Raw genomic sequence first — 24,169 nt, forward strand, 5'->3', positions numbered from 1 at the left:
GGGGATCTGTGGTGTCTTTGCCTGAAGCCACTCTCATCATCCTCACCCTTTGCTCAGTTGGTATGGAAGTTCTTTGAGGACAGGGCTGGCTGTGAGAAACAGCAAATTCCCTGCTGGAAGGGGTTAACGGGATTTGGAGCAGAGGGTGAAAAACCCACAGAACAATGTCAGTAAAAGTAACAAAATGGTAAGAAACAAACAGGGCAAGTCAGCAGCTATGCCAGCTTCAGGTTGCAGTTTTGGTTGGCCAGAGCTGTAGACTGGAAGACTGGTCAGAAATTTAGGAATTCCAGAAATATCCTGGAAATGAAAGAGGCACAGAAGGGCTAAATAAGCTTTCCACATAGCCTTGGTTGATTGGGAGGCTAAATGAACATGCACGGGAGACCCACGAGGGCCTGATGGAAAGCAAAAAGTGAGGCAGACTTGGAAACTGCCTGAATTTTAAATGTACTCCCAAATCAACACACATCCACTGGCAGAGGGTGGGAGCCTTACAGGCTGGAGAGGTGTTTGAGCACAACCTCTGACCTATCATTGACCCCTAATCTGTGCAGACACAAGTGCAAACTGTAGGAAATCAGCCTAAAAAAATAAAAATAATAGTAACGTACAAACTACCAGGGAAACAGACTCCACAGATTAAGTGCAGGGACATTACTAAAAACCACCACCACCATCACCACCCTCCTTGGGGAAAAATCCAAAACAAGAGTTTCTATAACTTCAAAAATATATTGGACAGTTTTCAACAAAAAATTATGAGACATGCAGAGAAAAACAGGAAAGTGTAGTCCATATTCAAGAAAAAGAGCAGTAAATAGATTCTGAGTGAGCCCAAATGTATTTAGCAAAGACCTCAAATCAGCTATTATAAAAATGTTCAAAGAAACCACGTTCAGAAGAGTAAAAGGAAAATATGACAATGACTTAACAAACAAAGTAATCTCAACAATGAAACAGAGACTATAAAAAAGAACGATATAGAAATTCTAGGGTTCACGTTTTCCATATGTACCTGTTTTTGATAGCACTGTTAACTATATAATTTCTTATGCTGGTCAATATTTTAAAAATATTCAAGAATGTTCGTAACACCTGAGTTATAAGATGTTTAGTAACTCATTATGCTTTGTAAGCTTTGTAGTAACCTTTGAATAAAGGTAAAGATCTTTTCCTACAGAACTAATCAAAGGTATATTAATTTTTGAATGAAACTGCTTATACCTAACTAGATAATATTTCAACATGGTATAAAATCAAAGTAACCAAAGGTAATGTTATGTTGATATCTACAGGTTTGGAAATGTTTTAAGAGGTTAATTTAATTTTATTTCCATGGTTAGCCTGCAGTGTCTATTAGGAATGCTTCTAGAATTATTCGAGCTTAACATTTTCAAGAGAGTAATACAATATTACTTGATTCCACAAATTTATTCTGGTACTAAGGTATATAAATAATTTTAATACTATTAAAATTAATTGGATTATAATACATACAAAATGAAATATTATTTAGCCATAAAAAAATGGGAAATCCTGCCATTTGCAACAACATGGATGGACCATGAGGTCACTGCACTAAGTAAGTCAGACACGAAAAGACAAATACTGTATGATCTTACTTCTATGTAGAGTCAAAAAAAAAAAGTCAAACTCATAGAAACAAAATAAGATTTGTGACTGTCAGATCACAAATTTAGGGATTGGGTGAAAGGTACTTCCAATTATAAGATAAATAAGTTCTGAAGATGTAATATCCAGCATGGTAACTATAGTTAACAATACTGTATTGTATATTTGAAAATTGCTAAAAGTTCTCATAAGGAAAAAAAATGGTAGTTAGGTGAGGTGAGGGATAGTTAACTAAACTTACTGCGGTAATCATTTCACAATATATACATATATTAAATCACTTTGTTGTATGTGTTAAACAGTGTTACATGTCAATTATATCTCAGTAAAACTGGGAAAATACTCATGTACTTATTAAATAAAATTTATGCCTATATGCATATATATATATTAGCAGCAGGCAGATTTTTATATTGAAAATAAAATAATGGGAATTGGTTGTATTAATAATCTTCCATTAATTCTTTATTTGTGATTTGTCAGTGGATTTAATTTAACTGGATTTCACTGTTTTGATTCTTTGTATTACCATAAAATGTAACATTTAATGAATGATTCTTTCTCATTTTTAGTGAGAACAATCGATGTTATGGAACTACTAGTTTCCCAGATATCCCTTAAAATTTTATGCTACTTTCCTACCTAATAATATAACAAATTTACATTTCTCAGACTAACATATGACCAGAGAAGCAAGCAAAATGCCCACTACTTGCTGTAAACCATTACACTATTTTACATTATTAACACAGCAATCCAGGATAATGTTAATAATCTAAGTAGAAAAGTATACTTACTCAGTTATAAATTCAGGGTTTGTAAAGCTGAGGTTGGTTAAATGACCTTCAAGTTTAGAAGATTCATGCGTATTTAAGGCTGGAGTGGTCTTAGTGGTGAGTACAGCTCTTTTTTCATCTTTTTCAAGTGCTTTTCTCTTCCCACCATTTTGAAAATATTCTCTGCATACACTACAAGGCAAAATAAAGTTATATTTTAAAACAATAGGTATGAATATAAAATAAAATGGGAAAATATTAACCTTTATTAATCAAAATGGGAAATTTTCAAATTATAGTGTCCTATTTTTAAAATGTCATAGAGGTAAGTTTGAGCACCTGTAGCATTTTCAAATTTTTAAAATTACCATACAACAAAGCATGATTATAGATTTATGTTTAAAAGTGTTTTTTCAGAAGTACAATGTGCCTGTATGTTTTGCTGAACTTTATTCTTAGCTAAAACATAAGTTCCTCCAGAAAAGCTTAGATAACTCTGTTATTCAGTGAGAGAATCCAAAAAGAATAGTAGTCACAGTTAACTCTGAGCCAGCTCTGCTGGTAGTAGACAGTTGTTTTTCAGATCCCTCCTAGTTTATAAAAACAAAGTCACACATATATACACTAATATGTATAAAATAGATAACTAATGAGAACCTGCTGTATAGCACAGGGAATTCTACTTAGTGCTCTGTGTTGACCTAAATGGGAAGGAAATCCAAAAAAGCAAGATCTATGTATACATATGGCTGATTCACTTCGCTGTACAGTAGAAACTACCACAACATTGTAAAACAACTATACCAATAAAAAATATATATATATGTATAGTTATCACACAAAAGAGAAGCTCCATTAAACTATATCCAATTGCTGTTAAAAAAAAAGTCACAAAATCAGGTTGCCAAAATATTAAGAATCATGCTATTTGCTCTGAAAGAAGAGCATAAAAATCTGGTTAAGGTAAAAATGGTATCATATTATAAAGGTATACATTCAGAGAGAACAAAGGTTTTAACATAATAGTGATTTTTATAACACTTGGAAATTATTCCTGTCCATCAAGAGACCACTACTGCTTGTCCCAATTCTTATAATATAAATGGATATTAAAATGCAGATTTTTCAAGATGTATTATTTCAAACTCATTTAGTTTAGCCCATATCAGGTTGTTATCCGTAATCAGAAACTGATGACTGGCATTAAGATTAAACAATTTTCTTCATACCTCATACAATTTTAGGGTGAAAATAGTAGGGTACCACGCCTGGGTATGTAACAGGACAATAAACATGAACCACAGAATCAACTCAAAACACTTACTAGCTATTAAAGACAAAAAACTTAAAGGAAGCAAGACTGGTATGATCTGCCTCTGGCCCTTGAGCTTACAATATGACAGGAGATACATACTTAGACAATTAACTGATATACTTATCAAAGCTTAAAGTGAATGTAAATGGAAACTAAACAAATTTTCTTTATTTTTAGATTCTTAAACCACATTATTATTCCATATAGCTCATACTCTGAACAAGCTAGACTATTTTTCTCCATAGACACTCCTTGGTGCAGTTTCAAAAACACATGGCTAGAGAAGAAGTGAAAAATTAATTTAAAACTGATTTCAGCAAGTAGAACTATGGTGTCTAATGAAACAATGCTCATTTCCCCTCACACTTAAAGGATGCTATTAGTTCAATTTCAGTTTGCCTAAGTATCTAATAAAGACTTCTTTAACTTATCCTATGGGATTTAATTTTAACTCAAATTATATACAGGAGTTGAAACTCATTTATCACTAATCAAACATTTATTAAGTACCTATCATGTGCCAGGCACATAGGTGATGGAAAAACAAATTGAAGAAGGCATTGCTGCCCTCAAGGAGCTCAGACTAGTGAAGGAGACAAATAATTATATATTGGGTTGGCCAAAAAGTTTGTTTGGGTTTCCAAAAGAAATTTTTGGGCCAACCCAATAGTAAAGAAAATACAATTGATAAATACCTAACGCCCAATCTAAAATCAGTAGTATAAGCTGATTTTAGGAAGATAAGTAGGAATAAATCAGGCTAGGAAGAATGTTAGTTAAGGAGGAAAGTGCTTTCCTGGCAGAGAGAACAGCACGAGCAAAGGCATGGAAGAGAAAAGCATCATGGATCCCGCAGAGATAGACATCGGTTCAAGGCATGTGAAATTTAAACTGCCAGGCAGAAAATGGATGGATGGACTCATAAGTGAAAAGGCCCTAAGGCCAACACACATATAGAGAGGAACAACAGCCACGTGACACTGGAGAGGTAAGCAAACTTCAGATCATGCAAGACTGACAGGCCTATTTAGGAATGTGGTCTTTTTTAGAAATCTAATCTAATGACAGAAATGGTTTAGTGGTTTCTTTGAGTGGGGGGTGGGCTGACTACAGAGGTGTACACTAGAGCTTTTTAGAGTCGTGGAAAAGTTCTGTATCTAGACAGTGGTGATGGTTACACAAGTGTAAACAACTGTCATTACTCACTGAACTGTACACTAGAATGGGTATATTTTATTGAATATTAATTAAACCTCAGTAAGGTTGATTGAAAATTATAGCCTGAATCACCTTGGAATTAATACTAAAAATAATACCTTTATCATATAATATTTCACTAAGGCATGAAACACAAGGGTAAAGAGATTACTTACCTTTCTATTAGGTGGAACCACAAAGAGCTGCTGATATTCAGTAGTTCTTGACCCACAAAAATTGCAATTTTATGTGGTTCAATCTCAATGTTACCTAGACACTTGACTGCAAAATACTTAAAGGGCTAGAATTCCAGATACTCATAGGATAATAACCACCATCTAAACCCCAATCTCCCTACAAAACTTCCAAAAAATATACAAAACATTAGAAAGAGCAAATAAAAGCACACACAGTTCACACCCATGGCATAACTAGGAAACAGGAATAGCACCTTATTTTACATGTAATTGGGGAAATAAAAATCCGAGGCCAACTGAGTTGGTTTTGGAGTTACCCGAAGTACAGAGTCAGATGAGGACTGTGTAAGAGAGGAAGGTATGATGGGGTCTTAGAGGTGGCACAGAAAAATCGATAATGCCAGCTAAGGTTCACCACAGAGAGAGTCCAACTCTGAATGGAGAGATCTTAAGACTTATGGGACATAGTGAAACAAGGCATTAGGCACAGGAAGACCAAAAGGAAAAAGTTTGGAAAGTATATGGGAAGGGCTGTCACCAAAGGTGAGAGCTCTGTGAAGATATTATTTCTGAGGGAGAAAGGAAGCACCTTGAAAAAAGGGGGTATCTCTGGAGGTGTGTTGATAAAGGGAAAGAATGAAGCAATTAAGAATAAAGAGCATACTGACATAAGTTAAACCTATTAAAAATTCATAAATCAGCCAAAAGAGGACAATACTTATTAAAGGAACTCCACTTTCATATCTGTAGCAATCAAGCAAGGATCTTTGGAATTAAGAAACAAAGCAAGCACCCAAACCTCTACCTATACCTCTATACACAGTCTAACATAAAAGACAAAACGCATAAAAGAGATGTCCAATGAATCCAGCAATCGTACAAGTTTCTATTAGAAGGGAAGAGAAAGATATCAAAACTTTTCAGTGGATGAAAATTCTCAAAAACACAGAAAATAACAGCTATAAAAGAGAAGAAAATTGTAACCTAACACTTCAATATTAATTATATATAATTAAGCAATGCAGATATGAAAAACATTTCAAATTTGAAATTAAATAGAAAACTGAGGATAAAGAAGAACTACATAAATAGATATTCCATGAATATGGATAGGAAGACTCAATACTGTCACTATGCTAGCTCTTCCCAAATTGATTTATACATTCAACACAATCCCAATCAAAAGCAGAGCAAAATATCTTATAGATAAAACAAATGGATTCTAAAGTGTACATGGATAAGTAAAGGACCCAGAATAGCCAACACAATATTGAGGGAGATGAACAAAGTTGGAGGACTGAAACCATCTGATTTCAAGACTTAATATAAAGCTATAACTATACTATTACTATTAGTAATCAAGGACTGTATGTTGTAGGCAGAACAATAGACAAATAGATCAATGGAACAGAAGAGAGAGTCCAGATATAGATCCATGTAAATACATTCAACTGACCTTTGACAAAGGAGCAGTGGAGTAATACAGTGGAGTAAAGACAGTCTTTTCAACAAATAGTGCTGGAACAACTGGATATCGACATGCCAAAAAATGAACCCTGACACAGACTTTACACTCTTCACAAAAATTAACTCCAAATGGATCACAGATCTAAATGTAAAACACAAAACTCTAAAAGCCTTAAGAGAGTTTTATAAATTTTTAGGAGAAAATCTAGATGAACTTGGGTGTTATATCTAAAAAGTCATTGCCAAATCTAAGTCACAATCCTTAAAAAAAAAAAATTGAGACGCTAGACTTAATTAAAATAAAAAACTTCTGCTGTGCAAAAGACAATGTCAATAGAATGAGAAAACAAGCCATAGACTAGGAGAACATATTTTCAAAAGATCTATCTGATAAAAGACTGTTATCCAAAATATATGAAGGACCCTCAAAACTCAACGTTACAAAAACAAACAACCTGATTAAAAAATGGGCAAAAGACCTAACAGACACCTCACTAAAGAAGGTGCAGATATCAAATAAGCATAAGAAAAAGACACTCCATATCACATGTCATTGGGGAAATACAAATTAAAATAGCAATGAGATACTACTACACATTATTAGAATGACAGAAAACCTGAACACTAACACCACCAAACGCTGGTGTGGAGCAACAAGAACTCTCATTCACTGCTAGTGGGAATGCAAAATGGTATAGTCACTTTGGAAGACAGTTAGGTAATTTCCCACAAAACTAAATATACTCTTCCCATATAATCTAGCAATCAAGTTTCATGGTATTTCCAAAAAGAGTTGAACACTTACTTCCACACAACAACCTGCAGATGGATGTTTACAACAGTTTTTTTTTTTAAAGATTTATTTATTTTATTTATTTTTGACTGCTTCGGGTCTTAGTTGCAGCACACAGGGTCTTCATCGAGGCATGTGGGATCTTTCGTTGTGCCACACAGGCTTCTCCCTAGTTGTGGCGTTTGGGTTTTCTCTCTCTAGTTGTGGCGCACGGGTTCCAGAGAGCATAGGCTCTGTTGTTTGTGGCACGCAGGCTCTCTATTTGAGGTACTCGAGCTCAATAGTTGTGGTGCACAGGTTTAGTTGCCCCACAGCATGTGGGATCTTAGTTCCCTGACCAGAGATCGAATCTGCATCCCCTGCATTGTAAGGTGGATTCTTTATCACTGGACCACCAGGGAAGTCTCTACAGCAGTTTTGTTCATAACTGCCAAAATGTGGAAGCAACCAAGATATCCTTCAGTAGCTGAAAGGATAAACAAGCTTTGGTCCATCTAGACGATGGAATATTATTCACCACTAAAAAGAAATAAGCTATCAAGCCAAGAAAGACATGGTGGAACCTTAAATGCACATTATTAAGTGAAAGATGTCAATATGAAAAGGTTAAATACCTTAATTCCACCTACATACATTCTAGAAAAGGCAGAACTATGGAGACGGTAAAACAGTCAGTGGTTGCTGGGTACGGGGGGAAGTTGGGGGGAGAAGGAATTAACAGTTGGAGCACAGAGGATTTTTAGAGCAGTGAAACTGTTCTGTATGATACTATAATGGTGGATACTTGTCATTATATATTTGTCAAAACCCATAAAATATATAATACCCAAAGTGAACCCTAATGTAAACTATGGACTTTGGATTCTAATGATGTGTCAGTGTGGGTTCATCAACTGTAACAAACGTAGCACTATAGATGGATGGTGATTGTGATGTGACTGCCCATGTGTGGAGTCAGGGTGTATGGGAGCTACCTGTATTTTCTGCTTAATTTTGCTGTGAACCTAAAACTGCTCTAAAACAATAATGATTATTTGAAAGAAAAAAAAAAAGAACACAGAATAGATCATGTGCCTCTTGATGCAGTACCCTGAGAAGGATACAGTATCACCTATGTGATATTCTTGCTAATAATATGCTTAACTTGAACCTAATCACAAAGAAACAACCATACAAATCTAAACTGAGAGACAGTCTGTAAAACTTTGACTTTACAAAATGTCCATGTCATAAAAGACCGAGAATTTTTCTAGATTAAAGAAGACCAAAGAGGGATAACAACTAAGTGCAATGATACACACTGAAGGATTCAGGAGCAAAAGTCTTGTGATCTCTGCAACTGACTTTCAAATGGTTCAATAGAGAGTGCAGGGAAAAGGTGAGGGGGGTGTGGCGGGGGGAGAAAAAGGGGAAACGATACAAAATGAGACTAAAATAGAGCAACATTTTTTTTTTCAAAACTGAAGGAAAGAAAGTGTGAGTCAAGGATTTTATATCTAGCCAAGTTATGCACCTTGTGACAAAACTACAGAAAAATAGCTTTTGGTATGTAAGAACTCATAGAATGTCACAGTTGCAAGATTATTAAAGCATGAACTTCATCTATGAGATGACTGGGAAATGTTGAAGAAGAGGCTGGTAGAGAATAAAAAGCATTAAATGAATTAAAAACGTATACTTTATCATGCTGAAGACCACAATTCCCAGTGAAGCCATGTACTATGTATCGTAGCAGCCATCCTTACAAAGCAGAAACTCCATGAGATGCATGGAGAAACAGGCAAAACTAAAAACAGGGAACTTTAACACACCACTCTCAATCAAGTAAATGAACAATAAGTAAGGTTACAGAAGCCCTAAAGAGCATAATAAGGTTTATCTTATCACTGCATAACAAACTTCACTCTATTCTTTTTCAAGTGCACATGGAATATTCATAAAAATTACCATATACATGTATTAGGTCACAAATAAAACTACAGTAAGAGCCATAGGAAAAATAATATAGACAAAATCATCCAATCTCAACGCAATAAGGCTAGAACTAATAACAAAATAAAACAAAAAATTCATTTCACCTGCAAATTTTTTTAAAAGTTAAATAACTCTGGAGTTAAAGTACTAATAAAAATCACAGAACTTCTAAAAAACAATAACAAAACCACCACAAGTCAGAATCTAAGAAATGCACTAAAATAGTGACCTGAGGAAAATTCAGACCTTTAATATTTATATCAATACAAATGAAAGAATCAAAATAAATAAAATAAATATCCAACTCAAAGGATTAGGGGAAAAAAGTAAAACAAAAAAAAGGGAGTAAGATATTAATGTTAGAAAAAAACAGAACCAACAAATAAATACATAAACTGGTTCTTTAATTTGTATAACTTTATACAAATAAAGCTGAAAACTTAGATGAAGCATAATTTTTCTAGGTAAGTATATTAAATATAGGATATAGGAATATAGGAAAATTTATTAAACTTGACTCTTGATTACTGGTAGAATTAATAAACTGCAGTTAATTTTGCAATTAAATTGCAAAATTTAAACAAACCCAAAATTCATAGATGAAATAAGAGAAAGTTATCAAAGAGTTGCTTCACCAAAAAGCATCAGTATCCACTGAGGAATTCTACCAAGGCTTCAAAAATCAGATAACCCCTGTATTTATCAAGCTTTTAATTTTCTGTAACTTAGGATGTTCTGACATCTGGGAGGGCCTTACAGACCCAGGGAGAAACTGCCTCTCCAAGGCTAGCTAATTCCTAAAGATAATAAACAACTTACTTGGGAGCGCACCTCTCAGAGTTGCAACTATGGGTTGCAACCCAACCATTTCCTTTATTTAACTCTCACACAAGTCCATGTTTCCCAAACCCTAAATTAACTCAGGTCCAGGTACCAGACAGTTAGGGACAGCTCCTATATTCCAAAGCCCACCAAAGTTATTCAAACTAGCCAGTCCTATACTGTTTACACTGCTTTGCCTTTCCCATGTAAACCCTATAAAGGATCAGGTCTATTTCTTCCCCTCACTCCTGCTTCTGCCTCCTGACCAAATGTGGTGCTTCCCTGTGTAACATGGCATACCCACTTCTCTCAGGGCATGTAAGTAATAAATTCTTTCAATGGCAATGACCTCTCCATGCCATCACTCAGTCACCTCTATAAATAAAACACACAAGTACAAATTAGGCAATGCCAAAACTGTTTAAACAGTTCCAGACCATATAAACAAAGGAAAATTTTCTAAAGTCATTTGTTATGGAGCAAATACAATGATAATCAGGTGTGAGAATGTCTACAAAAAATACAGAAATATAAAATACAAAATATAAAAATAAATATCAATGTAAAATATGAAATAAAATTTTAACAAACAGAATCAAATATGACCGAGTATGTATCTCAAGAATATGAGGATTATTCAATATAAAAAATCCTTCCATATAATTCACTATATTCACAAATCAGGGAGAAAACATTCACTTCCACAGATGCTGAAAGGACATTCAACAATATCCAACAGCTATTCCTAATAAAATCAATCAATCAATCAGAGCTTGGTGAATACTTCCTAACAGTTAAATTGTATCTATATATCAGCCAAAAAAGCCAGCAACTTATATAATGGGGACATACCACACACATCACTGAATGAGTAAAACATAGCTAATGCAATAGACAAGAGAAAAATAATTAGTCAAATGAATTGGAGAGAAAGAAATAAAACTCTATGTATACACAGATATGATAATATACCTAGAGAATCCAAAAGATTCAATCACAAAGTAATACAAACAGTAAGAGAATTCAGTAAAACAGGATGTAAAACATACAAAAATCAAAAGCCTCCACATGTATACAAACAATAGCCTGTTAGGATATACAACGGAAGGAAAGATTTCATTTATAATAGCAACAAATGATAAAGTACCTAGGAATCAACATAATAAGAAATGTGCATAATCACTATACAGAAAACCTTAAAACACTACTGAAAATTCAAAAGTGGACTAGAATAAATGGAAGGATATATAACTTTTTCATGGACACAGTGACTCAACATTATAAAAATTCCACTTTTTTCCAGTTATTAAAAAATTTAAGGTAATCCCAATAAAAATACAAACTTTAAAAAATTTAGTTATCAGCCATAAAAAGAAACGAAACTGAGCTATCTGTAATGAGGTGGATAGACCTAGAGTCTGTCATACAGAGTGAAGTAAGTCAGAAAGAGAAAGACAAATACCGTATGCTAACACATATATATGGAATTTAAGAAAAAAAAAATGTCATGAAGAACCTAGGGGTAAGACAGGAATAAAGACACAGACCTACTAGAGAATGGACTTGAGGATATGGGGAGGGGGAAGGGTAAGCTGTGACAAAGTGAGAGTGAGGCATGGACATATATACACTAACAAACGTAAGGTAGATAGCTAGTGGGAAGCAGCCGCATGGCACAGGGAAATCGGCTCGGTGCTTTGTGATGGCCTGGAGGGGTGGGATAGGGAGGGTGGGAGGGAGGGAGACGCAAGAGGGAAGAGATATGGGAACATATGTATATGTATAACTGATTCACTTTGTTATAAAGCAGAAACTAACACACCATTGTAAAGCAATTATACCCCAATAAAGATGTTAAAAAAAAATTTAGTTAGACCAGTTGATTCTAAAGTACATATGGTGAAAAAAATACAAGAATAACCAAGAAAATCCTGAGAAAGAAGAATGGTGGTGGGGAGGCGGAAAAATGATGTAGAATAGCATGGATTAAATGATATAGACAAGGAATCATTACAGGAAGTCCTAAAACAGAACCAATTATGTGGGGAATCTTGGTATATCATGTAAGTATATGTCAAATCACTGTAGAAAAGGTAGACGTTTTCATAAATGATGTTGGAGAAATAAATAACTATTGGGGGGGTTAGATCTATACTTTGCAACAAACACTGGAATGAATTCCAAAGAGGTCAGAGATCTAAATGTCAAAAAAAAATGATTATCATAAACGTACTACATGAAAACATGAGTGAATTTCTAACAGGAATTCTTACAGTCTGGGAATCAGAAAAGCTTTTCTAAGACAACTGGAATCTTGAAGCAATAAAAGAAGAGACAGATATATCTGATTATGTGAAAACAAAAACCTTCTGCATGGCAAAACAAAAACTTGCATGGCAAAAGATACAAACTCAAAGAAAAAGAGCACATATCTCTAAATTATATAAAGAGCTCTAAAAAATAATCAAGAAAAAAGGGACCAAAAACCGTTAGGAAAAAAAGCATCAAAAACACAAACACATAATTCACAGAAAAAAAGGGCAAATATTTCCTAAGTATATGAAAACGTACTCAACATCATTCATAAGAGACACGTAAATTAAAATCACATAGAGATATCAATTCCCATCTATCAGACTGGCAAAAATTCAACAGGTAGGCAACATACTCTGTTGGTAAGATTTTGGAGAACCAGGTATTGTCATTTTTGCTGGTGGAATTAAATGATATAACCTCTATGGAGGGTGATGTGGCAATATCCAACAAAATCACATATGCATTTACTCTTTTACTCTGCAATTCCACGTCTACAAAGATACAATGCCAAAAATACAAAATGAATATGCACAAGGTTATTCATTACAGCACTATTTGTAACAGAAAAAGCTTGTATGTAACTTAACAAAATGAGGAAGACATCTATATACTTGTGATGATCAATTTATGTGTCAACTTGACTGCGCTATGGGGTGCCTAAATATCTGGTCAAACATTCTGGGTATTTCTGTCAGGATATTTCTGGATGAGACTAACATTTAAATGGGTAGACTGAGTAAAGCAGATTGTCCTTCTTAATGAGGGTAGGCTGTATCCCATCACTTGAAGGTCTGCGTAAAACAAAAAAGCTGACCCTCCTCAGAGTATGAGAGATTCTTCTTGCCTGACTGCCTTTGAACTGGAACACTGAATTTTTCCTGCCTTGGACTCAAACTGAAACAGCAGCTCTTCCTGGGTCTCGAGCCTGCTGGCCTCAGGATAGGAATTATACCACTGGTTTGGATCTCCTGGGTCTCTGGCATGTCAACTCATCCTGCAGATCTTGGGACTTGTCATCCTTTACAAACACATGAGCCAATTCTCTGGAGAACCCTGATTAATACAATAACAAATAGAATGATCTCCATGACATAATATTAAGTAAAAATGAAATGTACAAAAGAGAGTATATGACATGTACCACTTGAAGAGATAAGAAAGGGTGGATACATGTATATACATTGTATGAATTTGCTTATTTCTGCAAAAAGGAGAAACAAGAAACAAATGAAGAAAATGGAAGGGAGCCTATTCTGAGTATACCTTTTTGTAAAGCTTTGACTTTTGAACCACGTAAATGCCTTATATTCCTCCAGATTAAAAGAAAATAAGAAAAAAGCCCATAAAACAAAGTGAAACCAACTGCATAGTAAATTGGTAACATAACCATACACAAAAGAATTGTTTCATGTAACTTTTAAACACAGTATTCTGACCCTTAGTGAGATATGTTCTAAAGACGAAAGAACTAACTGCAAAGAAATCTTAAACTTTACTCAGTTTGTTGTTAGAAGTAGAATTGGTACTGTAATTTTGAAACCATTTTATGTGAACTATAGAGCAAAGCAAATATGTTGATGTTATTCCAAACTAAGTCCTTCAGAGTAACAGAAGAGATAATATACAAATATAAAACAAAGAAGTTAGGCAAAAAACCTGTAATGTTACATTTGAACAGCAAATATCAATTATGAATTTAAGACTATATAATATTTCTGTTCAGTGAAAAAGTCTAGAAGAAAGGACACCCCAGAAGCATATCTAGTGCCCAGATCTTAATTTCTATTTCTCACTACAAGAAACTAAGGCTCCTTGATTGTAGGTCTTGACTGGGAAGGTAAAGCTTATCTTGTAGTAGATAGCAAGAAGTGCTCAAAGGTGACATCAGAACCAAGAAGCCAGCTTTGAAGAGGCTCCCACTGGCTAAATACAGATTAATTTGAACACAAACACACACTCAAACACAAATCAAAGACTGATGGAAAAAGTGAATCCAGGAGCCTGCAGTGATATTCCAAAAACAGACAAAATCCACCAAAACCAAACCAACCAACCAAACAACAACAAAACCACAACTCACTTGTCACAATTGGAATTGACCATTACACCAACTCCTTACTCTGAAAATTGCTAATTAAACAGAAAGAATTACATGTATATGTTTACTTTTACCTAGCCTCTCCAGAAAACATGTAATCATTCCCTGTTCATAAGGGAAAGTTTTTATTTACAGAAGAATGACCGCTAATAAATGCAAGGAATGATACAATTAAAAAAATCATTTTACCACCCCAGATTTATTTAATAAATGGAGTAAACCTGTTAGTTGAAAGATTGTTGGGAGACAGGATTGATTCACAAGCCAAAAACGTCACTCTACGTATGACTTGCTAATTACAAAAGGAAAACATAAGTTTACAATGGAAGGATCTAGTAGTTACCACCTTAACCAAATGGCAAAATTTATCGTCTCTAACAGTGGAATAACCTGACAATAAGAACTTGCTAACGTGATGCAATGTGAAGTATGCAGTTTCACCTAATAAATATTTTGGCAAAAATCTGGGACCTGAATCAACACTTTAGACTCAATGTTCAGTTTACAAGAAATAAAGGAGACTGAGGAAGTAGTTAAATGGCACCATGATAAAACAATCAAATAAATCCAAAACAAAGACACAAAGCTAGTTTTGGATTAGGATACAGATAATCACAATAGACCCCTGGTTGTGCTATAATTAGGAAAAAAGAAAAATACCTAAACAATCTAAAAATAATGTATTAAAAAGAAATCAAGAGAACTGAATATGCAAAGAGGTCTAATGGAAGGGACCACAGGCACTTTGTGCATTTGCTGAAAAGGAGCATGAGTGGTGAAGGATCAAGCCTTCCAAGGTAGAGGAATTTTGTTCGATTAAAGGAAAAGCAGCAGAGCTTTCAATGGCTGCTTAGAATGGAGTGACACACTGGAAACTTTAAGAAACCCAAATGCAGAGACTGTTCTCCCCATTCTCCTGCCTTCCCCCATAGGTCTTTTTTCAAGTAAGAAAAAGATGGGGGAGGGGGGAGCACTGGAGACTTGGAGTGGGACTAAAAAAGCAAAGAAAATTCTCTGCACTCTTCCATGGGCTTAGGTCCCAGAGTCCTGCTACAGGTTGGTACCTGTAATATACACAGAACAGGACTCACTCTCAAGGCATTTGAAGCCAGATGCGAACTGAAACTATCTAAAGTGGTAATCAAGCTTCAACCCAGCCTAACTCCTGATAAGATCAAAGTGTTCAATCTCTTATCCCAGCTGCCTATCAGAGAAAAAACCATGCCCTCTCTGGGAAAATAATATTTACCCCAGTCCCTTCTAAACATAATGCCAGTATATATGGGTTGGCCAAAAAGTTCGTTCGGGTTTTTCTGTAAGCTGTTACGGAAAAACCCGAACAAACTTTTTTGGCCAACCCAGTGTACTTTTTAAAATTACCAGACATACCATGAAGCAGAAAAAAATGATCCATAACCAAAAGAAAAAACAGCCAAAAGAAACAGAACCACAGATTAATTTTATGTTGGAATAAGCTGACAAGGACTTAAAATAACTATTATAAATTTTTTCAATAGAGAAAAATATTAACTGAATAGATGAAAATATGGAGAACTTCAATAGAAAATGAAATCTTTAAAGAAGAGCCAAATTATTATAGAAAAATTAAGTAAAATGATATCTTGGAAACATCTCTTTTGGTAACTGATAGAAGGCCAAAAAGAAAAATCAGTAAGGATATATAGAATATTTGAACAATGCTACTAATCACCTCAAACCAACAATCACAAAATACAGAACGTGGTATATTTTACAAATCAACTAACATTTCTCTAAAAACAATGCAATGTTAGGGAAAACAAAAACAATAACCTAAAAAATTTAACCACCAAAGCACAAGCCTTGATTTAGGGGGAAAAAATTATAAAGCATGTTATGGGGACAATAACAAAAATCTGAATTTTATGAACTAGATATTTTAGGAAATTACTGTTAATTGTCTTAATGTGTTTACAGTATTGTGGTTATGTAGGAGATGGAGATGAAATGTCATGTCATCTGCAATTTACTTTCAAATGGTTCAGGAAATGGTGTGTTTATATGTTCCTCTGTGTGGAGAGTTAGAAAAGGTAAATTCTTTTATTAAACATACAACTATAACTTTATATTGTATTTTGTTTCTAATTTAAATACTTCATATTACAAATAAAATTTTACTAATTTTTAGAAGGAAATCTTATGTATAATTCTTCAAGCTAAACTGTCAACAAACTCTTAGCAAGGTAATGTCAGTAAGACTTATTGCACATATCAAATTCCTCTAAAGTTTTAAGTATAACTACTGGAAGCAAACTTTTGTCAAACCCCTTTTAAAGCTGATTTTAGCTTTTCAGAGTGACACTGCTCTCTTAGAATTGTCAACAGGGAAAGGAAATACATATAACCCAAGTTAGAACTACAGATAACTCATCTCAAAATTCAATATTGCTTTGAAGCCTTTTTTCCCCAACCTACTTTTAAGTTTAAAGTAAAGACACTATAAAACTTCTCTTGGGATTACTTTCCATAGTAACATCTTTTTACCATATTTTGCCACTGTTATTTTTCAGCAGTTTGACCTAAATTCTTATTAATGTTCTTTTTCAGCAGTTTGACCTAAAAATAACCTCTTTCAGAACACATGTAGATACAAAAACTACTGATAAAAACACAAATCTGAGGAAAAAGAAAGAAGAGTGAAGTGTGAGGCATATTCATTATTCAAGTGGAAGGTACAAGCAAATGCTCCTATGAGAATACCACATATCAAAGTGGTATTTGAAATAAAGTCTGAGAGCTTGCCTGATGTATTGGAATACTAATTTAAAAGCAGTGCTGCTAAGAGCAAAGAATGTTGGTCTTAAATAGCGATGGTACTGACTTCCTGATTGGATTACATTATTACTTTGTGTCACAAGGGAAATATTTGGCTCAGTAGTATGCCTCAATTTGCGTTTCTTAGCTTGAAGGAGAAATGTATACTCCGTAGAACAGTCACATTTATAACCATTTTTTCTCTAGAAAAAGCAAAAAAAAAAAACCCAAACATTTTAATCCCAAGCATCTCATTTCTTATTACTCTGGCTCCTTCCTTTAGTCCTCAACTCCACAATTCTTTGGCTCCACAATCCATTGATAATACCAATCTTTTCACTGTTCCTCACCTACCTCACATTTTCAGCTCACTTCTTACATATCATCATAATCACCACCATGTATACATCACCATCTCCCCTGCTCCTCTCTTAAGTCATTATACTCATTTGAGCATTAATCCTACCACACCATCTGTCCATTCACTCTCTCCTTCTCCAAGAAAACTGTTTCACTATAACTTTGTGCCTTGATTACCGTAGCAGCTTCCTAACTGGTTTCCTTACTAACATCCTTGCCTTTTCTATAGTCTATCTTAACACTACAATTAGTTCTTAAAAATCCTTGACACATTTCAAAAGATTAGTAAGATCCTGTAACTTCTTCTTCTTAAAACATTTAATGACTTCGCATCTCACGCAGAATAAAGGCCAATGTCTTCACAATGGTCCACAAGATCCTACAAAATCTAGCTGTTTGTTATCTTATTTTCTATCACTCTCCCCTTCTCATTCTGTTCTTAGCCAAACTGGTCTCCTTGCTGTTTCTGAAACATGCCAGCAAGCTCCTGTCTCAAGGCCTCTGGACTTGTTAAGGCTTGCTCTCTTACTTCCTTCATGTCTTTTACACATCACTTTAGTGAGGCCTTCTCTGTCTACCCTATTTAAAATTGTTTTATTTCTCCTTGCTTTATTTTTCTCACAGCACTTACCATTATCTGACCTAGTGTATATTTAACTTATGTATTGTTTCTTGCTTCTAACCCTCACTAGCATGTAAGTTCAATGAGAGCAAGGATTTTATCTGTTTGGTTGAATGCTATACTCACAGTGCCTATGATGTGACTGGTACACAGAAGACAATCACTTAAAATTATTTATTAAATGAATAAATAAAAAAACAAAGTAAAATACATATTTTTCTCTGGATTATTTATTGAATAAATGAAATAGGCACTATTATATAACTTTTAAATGAAATCAAAATAGAAACTTTGAATAAAAAATAATTGAAATGAAATATAAACCTAAAGTTACCATAAACTTATTGTCCAAGCAGAAAGATAATGTTTTGTTTTCTGGAAATTGATTTTTAAATTCAGTCAATATACAAATTCATTCTTATTATTTTACCACTTGAGAGAAATGATCAGCAGTATTCATTTTCTGATGTTTTTAAAATTAGAAGCTCTGCTATGAGAAAATAAACATTATCCAAAGTCAATATAAGTGCTGGAATACCCTGAATCACATATAAAAATTCAGGATTTGGAAACTTTTAAGATGTTTTCAGCTTTAAAGAATGGAAAGTATTCATTTTTACTTGAATCCAAATATAATTATCTAAAGAAATTTCTATACTATAACTTATTAATGATGAGTCAAGTGCTAAATCTCCTATTTTAAATGTACCAATGCTTAATTAAACAAATGTATTTAAAGTTATACATTTAAAAAGTTGAAACAAAGAAATTTAAGTTATATCAAAAAAACATTTTGATTAAAAAAAGGTGAATGAAATAAATATAGAGAAAGTGAGGCAATGGGGAGAAGCTATTTAAAAGACATCATCTGTTTTAAAACATTTCTATTTTGGTACAATGAATCATATACGGCATTACTTAGACTTAAGAATTTAAATAATACATTAGAAACCAAAACTGTTAGTTCATAAAAACACTCACCTACAACACCACTCAATACGACCTTCGCCCTCACAAGTTTTTGCCCAATGATTATCTGCCAAATTTTTCATTGCAACAGCATATTCACAAAGTGTTTCCTCATCCTCACAATGTTCTCGCCAGATCTTATCAAAATCTCCCACTAAAAACAAGGAAAAAATTAAATTAAGTTGACTTAAAATACATCAGGCTCCTAAAAGCTTCAGCATAATCTACAATTATTTAAAGATGAATAAAAGCAAACTCATGAAGTAAAATTCTATGAAGTTTAAACTTCATAATTTTCGAAGTTCCTTTATGCAAATTGGATTCATCATTTTAACCATGATGATTTGATAACCAAGTAAATTTTACCATTTTAAACAGATGGATTTGTGAAGCTGAATAAAACTAATAAATATAAGTAGACATATACAAGTTATCAATTTATAAACCAAAAACATCCTGGTAGGGGACAAGTATGGCTGGGCATTCAAACATTAATTGTCCTGCTACCATTGGGCAATACGACCTTGCAGCAACAGAGAAGCCACTTAATCCTTCTTCTTGTCTGTTATTTTCTTGGATCTCTACAAATTTATCATTTTCTATATTAAAAGGGGTTGATAAGTGAGATGGCAACATAAATTAGCATGCAAGTTAAATAGTTGTGTATTGATACACTTGGACTTGCTGTAGGCATACTACACTTAAAAAATTATAATCCTAGTGCAAAAACGTTGCTAGAGAAATTACCTTGGAAAACTCTCCAAAGTTTTGAGTCTTTATAAGATGAATAAAAATTATAAGTTGACTACATTATCTGGCCACAGCATTACTTCCAGCTACTACCTTTTTTCCTTTTTAATTAGATTAGTCATCATATTTAATTTGAAAAATCAATGTGAGTTCTGATAAAGAAAGGTATGAATATGCCACAGCCAAATAAATAACATTTACATAATTGTAAAGGTAAAAGAGTAAACAAAAATTATCAAGTTGGCTTCAATCAATGCTCTTAGACATAATCTAGGTTCTCTTGCCACATGTTCAAATATAGGCAATTGTTTAGTGACAGAATAAACTTAAAAACATAAATACAACAACCAAATTTGGGGATGATAATTATAGTCAAGTTCTTTCCCTAGGTGAGACAATTAGATTCCAGTACTTAAGAGTTGGGTTTTTTTTTTTTAACAGAAAAGGAATTATAATAGTTCAAATTTAACAACACTTATCTATTCAAAATTTGAAAAACTTTACTGGTTATTTTAAGCACTTAGCCCAGCACATACTGAGCTGAAAACCAAACTATTAGCCTTCTAGTTTGACCAATACCAGAAAGAGCAATAAGGGTACAAATATGCCCTCACACTCACATTGCTCAGTTAAGATGAATATCTATCAGTCTCAGCCTTGGTCTGAATATTGACTTTAAACCCCAAAAGAATGAAAAGCTTTCTCTTTTTTCATGGTTATGTTCTTATACAATAATATTTTCATTAATCACTAATATTTGTGTAGTGACAGGGCTCTCAATTTGTTATACAGCAGGTTGGCAATAACTGTCCACTGAAAACAAGCAGGCAAACAAATTTTTCTACATTCTCAAAGAAAAACCCCTCAGTGTTAGTAACATCTTTCAGATGTAGTTATTTATCAAGTATCTAAGTAGGACTACAGGAAGTAAAGTCTTTGAAACAAATACTTTGATTAATGATACCTTAATAAACCTATGATGTTCATAAGACTGTTCCTGACTTTACTTATCAGACTTGATGTCAAATGATTCATTAAGGTACAGTATTATTTTAAAGGTGCTTTATCTTTTTTTGAGATGGATATCTTCAACTCTAAAAGGCCCTTTGTTTGAATATGTAAGTTTCACTGTCTTACGTAATGTACATATTATAAATAAATACATAAATTTACTACATTTTCTGGTAATAGAAGTCATTCAAACAAAAGTTTTATGATCAAATACGTTTGGGAAAAGCTATGTTTAACATACTTAAACAGATTTCCTTTTTTTAAGACTTCTTAGTTTAGATTCTACAGAAGGTACAACTTAAGACAAGGACCTGGGTTCAAGCAGTCTATTTAGGAGGGAACCCTATGAAACAGGAGTGAGGGAGTGGGGAGAACAAGTTAAGGGAGGAGAAAATGCTAATACAAGGGTGCATTACTGAGGCTGCTGCTGTGGGCAGCACAGAAGCATACAAAAAGCCTCTGGAATTGTATACCTAAAGGATGGGAGGCTGGAGCATTTATCTATCAGTTACTATCCCCCATTAACTGAGGGTTGTTAACAACCTGTACCTCTAAGTCTACACTTAGGTACTGAAAAAGGGGATTCCCTCAGTGGTCTCCATCAGTGTTGGAAAAAGGTGAAAAATAGAAAAGAAAGCAACACACATTTAAAATGGGACTCGGTCAGGGTCAAGTGCCTCTGAGCTCACAGTGTTTGTCCACCACACCCAAGGACCAATGGTACGCTGTGTGAGCCGCCAAAAGCATCTACTATAAATTCTCAGAGTCCTTACTATAACATTGTATACTGTGAAACTCAATTTACTCTAGAATTATTCTACTAGTTATGAGATACAAAGACGAGTTTATATATATGTGGAAACCTACTGCCCTTCAGCTTTTTAGATGACCTCTAGTTTCTCACACTCAAAATTCTCTTTAAATACTTCAATTTTTTATGTAGTTTTAAGGCTTACTATCTGCTCTACTGAAGTTTTGAGGAAGGATTCACATTTTGTCTGTAAGCCTATCAAACTGATTGTAAACTTCTATTTAATGTTTTCACTAACATTTAAGAGTCTCCAGACTCTCTAAATATGCTGATACTGAGATTAACGTGATTAATAAAGTCAGTACACTTAATATATAATTGAAACTAATGCAATTGTACATACTTTTCATTCCAACAGATTTGCTGGGAAAATACTCTAGGTGAAACACTATAGAGAATAATAAAGTTAACGAGCAAGCACTGGCATCAAAGGAAGGGGAGAAGATGTATTAAAATGTGGTATCTGCTCTAATAGAGATACGAACCTGACATATTCACTATGGCCCATGTAAGCCATTCTGGACCCAGAACTTTTAAGTCATGTATTTATTCAACAAAAAGTATCAAACCCCAACTACTAGGTATACACTATGTTACATGTCTGGTGGTTACAAAGTTGAACAAAAAATACAGTTAGCCTTCAGAAATTCCACTTTCCAGAATACCCTTGAAAGGCTATTTTTAAAATAAATAAATTTATTGAAAACAGAATGGGAAAATTCAGTATTTTTTCGTAATAGCCCATTATTTGTTTTTACAGTATTCAAAATAGTGCTATTTACCTTTTAATCACTGTATTTTCAAAATGATTTATGATTTGGGTTCCAAAAGTCAAAAAAAGCTGAAGTTCACCAGTGCCCAGTATACAAATTCAAAACTCTGCTGCTAACTTGGTCAAACTGCATATGCAAAAAATATGTTAAAACTCAATTCTGAGGATTTTTTGGTTGTTGTTATCTTTTAGTTATTAGGTCAACCAATATTTAAAAGACTGTCTTATTTAAAAGGAAATACTTTTTCATTATCGAAAGGTAAATTAAGAACTAAGAACTTCCTGAGGTCTGCATCAAAGATCTACTGAACAGAACAAGAAATGCTTAAGTATTAAAGTTCAATCAATCAGAGATCTCAATGAATTAATAATTAGCTTTATAATGATTTTTATATATTGGTATTTGTGATGACTCAAAATCATTGTGATTAATAATCTATTTTCTTACTTATTTCTTACAGGCATCCTATAAAAATATGAATGTATCTTAGTTAAAGAGAGAGACAGAGAGAGAGAAAAGGGGGGAGGGGGGAAGTGAAGAGAAGGAAATGGAGAGAAGGAGAGGAAAATCTCTAGTTAATGCATACATTCGAATTTGTCCTAACACAGAGAAGTCTCGGCAATTAAAAAATTATATTTAGAAAGCACAATTAAATATATATATGTCCTGCAGCCTAACTTGAAATTAATAGTTAATAAACATTTTATAGTCAGACTAAAATAATAAATCTAGAGAAGAAATCAGTATTCATTTGTTCAAATACATCATTTTAAGATCAACTTAAAGCTCTGTCAGGTCTTAAAGATAAAGTCACCTGATGGTCTCATAAAATTCTAGAATGAAGTTCACATTAACATGACTTCTATTCATTATATTCTCTTTACATTTAAATTTTTAAAAACACTAATTAAAAAATTAATTAATAATTCAAAACACAAGTGATGCCAACTTAAAGTTGCCAAAACAAATTCAGTATGGAAATCGGATGAACCAAATTATTCTGAAGCTTGGTCCTACTGTCAGGAATAATACCATAATTATTGACTAAACTCACCTTCACAAACATGCAACAACTAAAGAATAAATATAAGTTACTTCCTATGAAAAGACAATAACTAGGAAAAAATAGCATATTCATTAGTTGATTAAAAAGACAAAGTTCTATGGAATCTAAGAAGGAAAAAAAAAACCAAACAGCAAGCTCATAGATACAGAGAACAGACTGGTAGTTGCCAAAGGCAGAGGGTAGGGGAGTGGGCAAAATAGGTGAAGGGGGTCAAAAGGTACAAACTTCCAGTTATAAAATAAATACGTCATAGAGCTGTTAAAAAAAAAAAGTTCCATTTTTAAGAATTTTGTGATTAGTTTAAGATAATTATTACTTTGACTGCAGGTGTCTTTGTAAGAACCAAGTATAATAAGTTAAGGAGTTATTTATTGTTGCTCAAGAACAGCTGTATTACAGGTCCAAACTCAGGTGAACCAATGGA

General features: G+C 33.7%; 1 protein-coding gene across 1 annotated transcript in view; it reads right to left on the bottom strand.

Annotated features, from left to right (window-relative positions):
- The window catches only part of BMT2 (base methyltransferase of 25S rRNA 2 homolog), an 84,209-nt gene that overhangs the window by 50,089 nt on the left and 9,951 nt on the right, over nt 1-24,169 (bottom strand). Inside the window, exons 2-3 of the mRNA XM_065884335.1 lie at nt 19,347-19,488; nt 2,433-2,603 (exon numbers count right to left, since the gene is read on the bottom strand). Of these exons, the coding sequence (XP_065740407.1) occupies nt 2,433-2,603; nt 19,347-19,488 (313 nt within the window). The remainder of the gene's footprint in view (nt 1-2,432; nt 2,604-19,346; nt 19,489-24,169) is intronic.

This window comes from Phocoena phocoena, chromosome 9 (genome assembly GCF_963924675.1).
Source record: "Phocoena phocoena chromosome 9, mPhoPho1.1, whole genome shotgun sequence".
Lineage (NCBI taxonomy): Eukaryota > Metazoa > Chordata > Mammalia > Artiodactyla > Phocoenidae > Phocoena > Phocoena phocoena.